This window comes from Trichomycterus rosablanca, chromosome 5 (assembly GCF_030014385.1).
Source record: "Trichomycterus rosablanca isolate fTriRos1 chromosome 5, fTriRos1.hap1, whole genome shotgun sequence".
Taxonomy (NCBI): Eukaryota; Metazoa; Chordata; class Actinopteri; order Siluriformes; family Trichomycteridae; genus Trichomycterus; species Trichomycterus rosablanca.
In genome coordinates, this window is record NC_085992.1 from 19,875,078 (window position 1) to 19,884,845 (window position 9,768).

A 9,768-nucleotide genomic window follows, 5' to 3' on the forward strand; every position below is an offset into this window, starting at 1 on the left:
ATCCCGCCCCTATCTGAACAACAGGCCAATTGTTGTTCATGTGGCTGCTCAGCCTCAGCCGGCAGGCAGAGCCGAGATTCGATACGATGTATTCGAGATCTCAGCTCTGGTAAACAGCGTGTGTTTTTACCGCTGCGCCACCTGAGCGCCTAAATTGAATATTTCATAAAATTTTCGTTCTTTCTCTCTTGTTGCAGACGTCAAATTTGTTTATTTTTACAAAATACTGTCAAATTTGTCAGCCATGTTCCAAAGAATTACGAATTAAATCAAAGATTCTTGTTTTTGTTGCAATATACAAAATGTCCCAACTTTGTAATAGGACTTAAATTTAAGTTGGTTTTCTAAAGTATTAACTTATTCTTACATCGAAAATCAGCAAAACAGGGGTGTCCAAACTATTGCATGAGACTATGAGACTGTACTTTTATATCTCTGTATTATTGCTCAATATTTTGTTTGGTAGTTGAGGAAAGATCATATATATTTTCTAAATGTACATTTAGCTACGCTTAGGGTAGCATTTTTTTTACTAAGATTAAGGGATCTTTTTCTGTCTACTATTTTGTGTTTTTAAACCTCCATTTAATTTTTTAAGAGTCCTCTGCCATGGATTAAGGGCTTAAAATGGGGTGAGTATGTTGGCTCACCGAGTGCCCCGGATCCAGTGGTGTGTTTCAGCCAACCTCATGGAGAACGCTTTGGCTCACTGCTTGCTCTGCCTACCCGTGCCATTTGTGGCCTCTCCTCCAAATTCTGCCTCATGATGATCTACAGCAAGGAGCAAGGTGAGGGAACCTGCAGACTCACACATGACAGACACAATTTTATTGTACTGTGTAGAATATTACCAGGTCAGTGTCCAAATTTGTACATCTTTACAAAGAAATTAGTTGGTTTCTCACCAGTAGCACAATGGGAAACACTGGCTCATTTTTATTTATGAATAAAAAGGGCCATATGCCGGCTTATGGTCATCTATGATCTCTATAAAAATTCTCAGACTTGCTCTAGTGACTGGATCGCTTGTCTGATACCAAGAAGTTTTACTGAACTGGCTGCAACAGTGAGATTTATTACAGGCTTTTCTAAAACCCAACTTGCTGATGTCACTTAATCATCTGAAAGCATTTGAAAAGCACAGCTGGCCCTGGCTGTGGGAGGGAAGTAAACAGGGTTCCTCATTGCTTGGATTCACAAAGTGCATAGCTCCTAAAAAAAAAGTGCCGGGCAACTGCACGTGTGTCGGAGCAGGCATGTCAGTGCACGTGTTGTCTTTGGCTCTCCCCAGTCAGGGCTGCGGTGGTGCAAGTGCCAAAAGAGTTGAAATCAGGAAGTGAAAACAACTATATTGACAGTAAAGTAAATCAAATTAAAAGTTTAATGAATACATAAAAAAGAAAAGCATAGTGTTGAAATGTATTTTCTCAGGAAATATTAATCCTAGCAGACAACCCACTGTTTTGCAGGTGTGAGGAGCATGCACAGCACTGACATTCAGTGGTCGGCCATTCTTAGTTGGGGCTACAATGATAACACTTTGCGGTTAAAGAGCAAGCAGAGTGAGCCACCAATCAACTTTATCCAGTGTTCTCCACTTCACCAGGTGTGTCCTAGCTGTGAATTTCCTTCTGTTTCTTCTGTTGCTATATTTGATTTCCCTAAACGTACTCTGAATACTTTCTTTCAGGTGACTAGTTGTGCCTGGGTGCCTGATGGTTGTCAGCTGTTTATGGGCAGTAAATGTGGAGTGATCACCGCCTACAGCAATCGCTTTGTGGTAGGTTACCAGAGCAACATGACTCTCTTGCTTCCACCCCCACATATTCACCCACTCTCTAATCACACACATATGCACACTGAGTTTGGAGTGGCCTTATTCTTCATTTTGCGTTGCTTTAGAAACACATTTTTTGTAACTGAGGTTACGACAGGAGAGAGACGTATTGCCATTTGGCCAATCACACTTTGCACTTTTCTACCAAAATGCACCACAGAGCGCCACAGGAAGTCTTTTCTACCTGTGACCATCAAACTCTATAATTCCTCCCTTTATGTGTGACACTGGTTCATCTGTGCAATATTCAGTATTTATATGTGCAATAATAATAAAGTAAGCATTTTAATTATTTAATTATGTGTAAATAACTTTTCAACTTCAATTTGCAAATTTTTCTTCTTCTTTTTTCTTTGTTTTAAGCTAGTAGAGTGTTTATTCTTTCTACATAAATGGGTGCTATAACTGCAATTTCCCTCTGGGATCAATAAAGTATTCTGATTCTTTTTCCTCTCATTGTTACTTTTTACTTCTCCACTGCTTTTTATTTACTGATACTCATTTAAAAAGGATTACTGTTACTTTTAGTTGCTTGGTTAAATAAAAAATAGTGTCAAGAATTTTCATATTGGCTTATTATCCTTTTAAAATTTGTTTAAACTTATGACCTTTTAATGACTCCTGTTTTCTCTGTCGTACTTTATTAGTTTTTCTTGCCCTCTCTCTCATTTTCTCTTTCTCTTTCTCTCTAGTCCTCTGAGATGGAGGTAGAGTCTCAAGTTTACTTGTATGGGCACACAGAAGAGGTCACAGGCCTGTTTGTCTGCAAACCTTACAGCATTCTAATAAGCGTCAGCCGAGATGGAACCTGCATTCTCTGGGATCTCAATCGGTGTGTTTGCATGCATATTTATTATGGTCATTCCTAGTGCTTGCAGGTAGTAATAAACAGTAGTACTGAGATGTTTATTAATTGTGCCCAAGCGAAGGCCAGGCGTTTTCAAAGTTTTTTGTCTTAGTCCTTACCCTTACTGTAATATGTGCCATTTTCTCATATCACTTTCAGATTAAAGTATGTAATTAGTTGTGGTAATGTAGCCAGTATTTACGTGACTGTAGGAGGTGTTTCATATAAAATAAATATCCTAGACTAATAAAATTATGGCCTGCTAAAATGCCCAAAACGTCATACTATCTATTTGTAAAAATTCCCTGTCTGCATCCCAAGCCGATGTCCTGACCCAAATGCTGAGATCCGTTGCAATAAAAAAGTAAATTCTATTTGGATTTGTCTAATAGGTAAAATATGAACCTGCTGAGTAATTGGTATTGTCTTCTTAGGTTGTGCTATGTCCAAAGTCTTACTGGCCACAAAAGCCCTGTAAATGCAGTGTCAGCAAGTGAGACCACTGGGGACATTGCTACTGTGTGTGACTCAGGTAAGTAAATACAGTTTCCAGAACTAGGAGCTCAGCTTTTCAGCTGATCAATATAAAACCACTTCATTTTTCCTGCTTCTAATACATCAACTTTTAGGATAAAATGTTCACTTGCTGCCTAATATATCCCACCCACAATCACATTTATACTTGCCATTTTGCCTCAAATGAACGATCATAAAAACGCCAAAAGCGTTTTTATTGTAAAACGAAAGTATGGCAAGAAATAAAAAAGCTTAGCTTGTGTTATTTAAAATAAGGAATTTAAAGCTATGTGTTGTTTCAGGAATATAAAAAAAAAAATTATGACAATATACAAGAACAATCACAACACAAGTTCTGTTTCAGGCCAGAGTTCAAAACACATGACAGTAATGCCCATGTGGTGCTGAAGGCAGAAATTGCTGCAGCTGGGAAAGTGGGCAAACTTGTCATAAGGTTAGCAATAACAAAGCCCACCCATTTATTAGGCTGATATGATTGGTCAATTTTACTGTCACTTAAAATTGGTCTTTCTTTAAATTTCTATTGCTTGGCCCTCTGAAAATCTGTAGCTGCACCACCAATCACAGCGCAAGATTCTTTTCAGCAACAACAAAGGGCGACAAAAGGATTTCTTTGATTTAACCCTTTACATTCAACAAAAACCAAATAGGCAGCTATGAAGGTTTATTTGCATAGATCTGTAGTTGTTTAAATGCTTAATGTTTAAATTAAGATTAGAACTGAACACTTATTATACTATAATATATACAGTATATTGTATATTTTTTAAAATATCTTAGGCCCTCTCTGGGGACTTAGAGGGCCCTGATGGTTGTCCTTTGTCAAATACCATGCAGATACTATGTAAACAAGAAAAAGACAGCTCATTCTTACTAGGTAACACAGTGAATGTTTAATAAGAAAGCAAATAAGTAACAGTTTAGTGTTATCTAAAATACAAACCTGGTTTTCTTGTTTCACAGCTCACTAGTCACCATGGTGTATTGTCTTCTCATAATGCCAGGGTTCTAATGTAAAGTTCAGGTTTTTGGAAACAATTAGCCTTTTTCAGTAGACGTGGACTCCGTTCCGTTTTGCGAACTTGATTTTGAACTGGTTCAGCCCTTTTCCACCCAAAAAAACCCATTTGTTCGCAGCTGGAACCAAAGAATACTAGGGTTTCAGTGTGAACTGTGGCATCACCCTTGGGCATGTCAAGTTGTAAAGGATAGAGAAAGCAACAATGGCTGTTAAGTTAGGAAGTATAATAATAAAAAGTTATAATATAAGTTTTGTTGGGCATAATGTAAATGCAGCCTTAGGCTCTGATTACTGTCTTACTGTAATCATGACAATATCTATGAAGTGGGGATAAGGAATGCAAGAGGAAGAGAAGGGGAAAAAAGGTGTTAAAAGCTGTTCAGCTGTTAAGACGTGAGATTTCTTTATTATAAATTAACTGCACTTTTTATTTACTTTTTCTAAAATTGAGCCTAAAGCATTCTATTTCACTTTTAAAATGCAGCCCTTATATTTACGTAAAGTTAGAATTCAACATTTATTTTGAGTTTTTGTCATTTATAATTCATCCAGTTCAGTGCACAAACTAACAATATATATTGTTCAAATATATAGAATTTTACTTGATTTTTTTACATAAGATGTTAATATGACTACTCGGCTCCTTGAATATACAGTTTATGGCACTAAATCATAATGCAAGTTAGACATTATGATGTTTGAGGACATGTTCTCTATCTGGACCTTACTGAGTTTTACTTAAATACTCTGATCTAGACACTACAGACCCCTTATTCTAATTATCTTTAAATGAATCCCATAAATCATGAAAACTTACAGACATATAAAGAAACTTGATCAGAATTACTTGATTTTCACTAATATAGTCTTTTTACTTGCTTTATGCTTTATCTTGTATGTAGTGGGAGGAGGAAGTGATTTGCGATTGTGGACTGTGAATGGTGATCTGATTGGTCACGTCCACTGCAGAGAGATTATATGCTCAGTGGCTTTCTCCAATCAGCCGGAGGGGGTGTCAGTCAATGTGATCGCAGGTGGCTTAGAGAACGGTGTTGTGAGGTAAAGTTTATGCACTACAACCATTTGTTTGTGTAAATAACTTGTTTAGTCATTCTTGGCAATGTGTTTGCTTGTTGAGAAAGACAGGCAGCTCATTACTTTTAACACTTTATGGTTATCACTTGATTAATTACTGTGGCTTTTCTCGGTTATTTACTGTGGCTTTTGACCTTTTATCTGTTTTATCAGTTGAAACACTTTTTATTCACTTTCTCATTGTTTTACTGCTCAAACATACACACTAGGCTCTGGAGTACATGGGATCTAAAGCCAGTGAGAGAAATAACCTTCCCCAAGTCCAACAAGCCTATTATAAGGTATGATTTACATATGCTCTGTGTTTCTACACTGTATGGCCAAAAGTATAGCCACAAAGAAAGGCAACTTCATAATATTCCTCATACTTTTGGAATGAAATGAACAAAATGGTTGATGTATCATATATGGGTCATTGGCAAAAAAATTTGTTTGAAAAGGATATTACTATTATATTTATTTTATATGCAGTAATTCATTTACTGTATTGCTATGTTTCACACTTTTAATGGTGAAGATGCATGATTAAGGAACATTTTGTAAAATGTGATCAAATAAATTTTTTCACAAATTAACTATTAAATTATTAAAATTAAATGATCATTTTTCATTTTATTAACTAAGAAAAATACAAAAAAAAGATTTTCATTTTGTTACTGACCAGATTAATTGTGTTATGTAATTATAATCAAACTTTTAATTTGATGCCTCTAATATGCTCAAACTTACCACTATGTTACATCAAATTATACTTTTTTTTGGGAACTGATTATACTTTATGTTATTTTTTAACCCAAATTTCAGTCATCTGATTCTCCTCTTCATGATGGGCCGTACATTTCCAATAAGACGCAGATGTGGACTGCAAGCAAGCCAGTCTCTGTGTCTATGAAGTCACACTGTTAAAGCATGTCCAGAATAAGGCCTGACATTGTCCTGCTAATATAACCCCAGACTTACCACAAAAACATGATGGTATCTCTCAAATCCAAATATATACCTTTGATTCAAAAATATCTTGTACATCTTGCTGATAACACAGTCGGGATGGCCCTTTTTGTCTTTGGCACAGATAACCTGACAGCTCTCCCACAAAGTCTGGGACATTGTGATGAGCCTTAAACCATCTTCGCTTGCAAAGACTAAACCTTTGGTGGAGCCTTCTTTTATAATTAATTATGATACCTTCACCTATTGACTGATAAATATTGTATAAACTTCTCACTCTTTTTTGCCCCATAACAGTTTTCAAAGTTTGTTCATATTTACAAAATACAGTCAAGTTGGTCAGACAAAACATTAAAAGTTATTTTATTTTTGTACATGTCAGTTAAAAATATTAAATTAACAGATCACAGATTCTTGTTTTTATTACATTTTATAAAAATTCTGAAAATGGGGTTTGTATTACAAATTACATAAAACAAAAAATGGCACCTTGTGCAGGGAGAAACATTATCTGGATGTTGTGATACAATTTAAAAATTAGTATTAAAGAGGTCTTCAGACAATTAGAAACCGTTGAAACCTGAGTGACATTGCCCACAGACAAGCAAGTTTTAGATTACTATGGGCTTACAGACTACAGTTTAAGAACAAAGGCATTCATTTGTTTTTTTGTTTTTTTTGTTGTCTATGCGATCAGCCACAAACTTTATTCAAGGTTTTAGTTGGAAATTCCTAAAGCAAGGGCTTTTTTTACTTAAGTGGCAGTCTCTAAACCCATGCCAACATTAATATTGCTATAGAGAATGTCACCTGTGTCTTAGCAGTTTCAAATTCATGGTTGTTTTTAGATTCCATATGACCATCTGGACAAATTTTCATTCTGTAAAAGTTGACGGTTTGTTCTTGTCAAAGAAACCACTGCTCCACATACTTTGAAATTGGTGCAGTAAAATCAGCTCATTTTACACTGTTACGCAAAAACACTAGGACCACCCCCAAAAAGCGCACATCTTGGTTAGGGTATACTTAATGTTGGGCTGATGGTAGTTACATGTAATACATGCACTGTATAACACTATTTATTCACAGACCAATCAACATACCTATGCAAACCCACTGATCAAAGGCCATAGGAATATACGTACATCAGAGCAATTAAAGGAGGCAGATGAATCTGGTTTTCTCTGAGATTGTGTATGGTCAGGCATATATGTATCATTTATATGTGGAAAAACTTGCACTAGGATGCACTGGACGATCCACCTTGCAGTGAACAGAAGTTTGACAGCATATTAGACTGTTGGTCCTAATGTTTTCGCATGTTTGGGCACCTGTTACCAGCTGTGGTCAAAAGTATTGCTAACAACCCCACCTGACATTACTATGCAATGAGATTTTTCTCAGTTTTCCTAAATAACTGCTGCTCTACTCACTTTCAGTCTCACATTCTCGTGTGATGGGCACCATCTGTACACTGCAAACAGTGAAGGAATGGTCATTGCGTGGTGTCGCCGTGATCAGCAGCGTACCAAGTTGCCCATGTTCTACTCATTCCTGAGCAGCTATGCAGCAGGCTGAGACCATAAACTACAATCTTCCATCAGCCTAAAACCTCTAAAAACTGCTGCCTCAGGAGGAGGAGCCTGCATGCATCCAACTGTCTCTGGACATCAAAACTCTATTTCTCAAGGCATGAGTTCACACCACCATCAAAAGTGCACACTGTGTGCTAATAGCTAATGCGCTATAAAATACTCCTAAGTGTCTATGTAGATACACAAACTGAAGGAAAAAATAGATCAGTTTAACATTGCAAGTAAACGATAGAGGACTTTGACCACTGTTTTTTCCTCATGATTTAGTATTATTTTGTCATGTTTTTGTCATTTTCTGCTGTTTGATTTGTGGTGTTTAGTTTTGCTCTGTATAATGCAGTTTTTAGTGTGTAACTGCTTTAAACATTCTGTTTTTCTATGTTCTCAGTAACTTCAGCATTTGAAGTAACTTCAGAAGTAAAAAGTCCTTTGAATGTAGACTTCAGTATTTTCAGCCAGAGAAATAAAATTGACTCTAAAACCAGAAGGCATTTAACTCTGAGGGTAATTCTTACTATGTATATCTTCCTCCTTTGAACTGAGAGTTATGTATCAACAGTGGACCACTTAATGTATATGTTAAAAGTAAGTGCTTCCTTGGAGGAAACTAATAATGCATTAATCATGTCTAGGGCAATGCATTTGTGCTGTATTGGGTCTCATTTAATTTAGGATCACATCAAAATGTATGCATGTCATCTGTTACCCCAATTCATTCTAAAATGTCCATAGGTGTAAGTAGGTGTATGTGATGCCTAGCAAGGAAATGACACCTACTGTAACCACGACAAGGATTAAACTCTGACAAGTCACTAAAGATGAATGAATAAAAATGTCTGTGCATGTGACAAAAATCAAGTGAAATCTTTAGGTACAAAAAGAATAGATTTATTTAATCTACTCAGATGGTAGTAGAATGAAAGGGGATCCATCTTTTAACTCTGAACCATTTAAAAAGAGTTTTTTTGTAATTTTAGTCATTATTATGGTAAACCCACAGACCAAAATGTATACTTTGTAAAAAGCTCTCATTTTGAAGGTTGTATGGCAGCAAGACACTTGTTTTGGATATTTGAAAGCATGTTTTGCAGACTTGGACAAATTGTATTTTTATCAAAGGGAAAGTTACCTATCTATTTCATATCCATGACTGTCTTTTTATTTCCTCATTATGTCACCCATGAAATGCCTATTTAATTCCAGCACACTTATCTTATTGTATTTAGTGTTGTTAATTATTAATGTCAGCACCCTTAGGTTATTATTTTTCTTTCTTGTTTTCACTTGTCATGTGTGTATTTCCTTGTACAGTGTTGGTACTCTAAATTAACTTGATATTACTGCGAGTGGGTTGTAAAGCAGCAAGCAATGAGGTAGACAATGCAAAATATGGGTGCAAATTATTTCGAGAGTCATTTCAGTCTTGTGTTTTCTATGTGCATGAATTTCCCCTTTTTCTTTAAACCTTTTTCCTAGAGAGCCTTGGATTTAATTATTTTTAAACGGCATTTGTGAATGGACAAGAGTGATCAGCACAGTATGAATATATGCCTAAATAAAAAAAACATATTTAAGAATCTTGTGTGGCATTCTTGGGAGACACAAACCAATGGTGGTACCTCTCAATTAATATTTATTTAGAAAAGTGGTTCTAGCAAATTAACTTAAAGTTTATGTTACCAAAAACTGAAAAAAATAATGTCAGTTTTATAACAAAACGGCTGTACAGGTGAGTCATTGATTAAAAACGTATGTTGTACTTTGACAATATTGCACTGCATGAAATAGTATATTGCTATTTTAATGACGAGAAGACCAAAGAAGAGAGATGAACCATTATAACTCTTAAGTGTATATTTAAAAGTGTGCAGTAAAAAAGCAGTTGCAA

At 35.9% G+C, this 9,768-nt stretch overlaps 1 protein-coding gene across 5 annotated transcripts in view; it reads left to right on the forward strand.

The window, feature by feature from the left end:
• lyst (lysosomal trafficking regulator) overlaps nucleotides 1–9,457 on the forward strand; it is a 121,752-nt gene extending 112,295 nt beyond the window's left edge. For 3 of the 5 annotated variants that reach the window (XM_062995816.1, XM_062995819.1, XM_062995817.1), the window contains 7 exons: nucleotides 599–788; nucleotides 1,470–1,780; nucleotides 2,530–2,669; nucleotides 3,119–3,216; nucleotides 5,145–5,301; nucleotides 5,547–5,618; nucleotides 7,725–9,457. In XM_062995816.1, coding sequence (XP_062851886.1) covers nucleotides 599–788; nucleotides 1,470–1,780; nucleotides 2,530–2,669; nucleotides 3,119–3,216; nucleotides 5,145–5,301; nucleotides 5,547–5,618; nucleotides 7,725–7,863 — 1,107 coding nt within the window. In that variant the 3' untranslated portion in view covers nucleotides 7,864–9,457. The remainder of the gene's footprint in view (nucleotides 1–598; nucleotides 789–1,469; nucleotides 1,781–2,529; nucleotides 2,670–3,118; nucleotides 3,217–5,144; nucleotides 5,302–5,546; nucleotides 5,619–7,724) is intronic. The other 2 variants (XM_062995818.1, XM_062995820.1) reach the window with 1 other exon arrangement.
• Nucleotides 9,458–9,768: the final 311 nt, after the last annotated feature.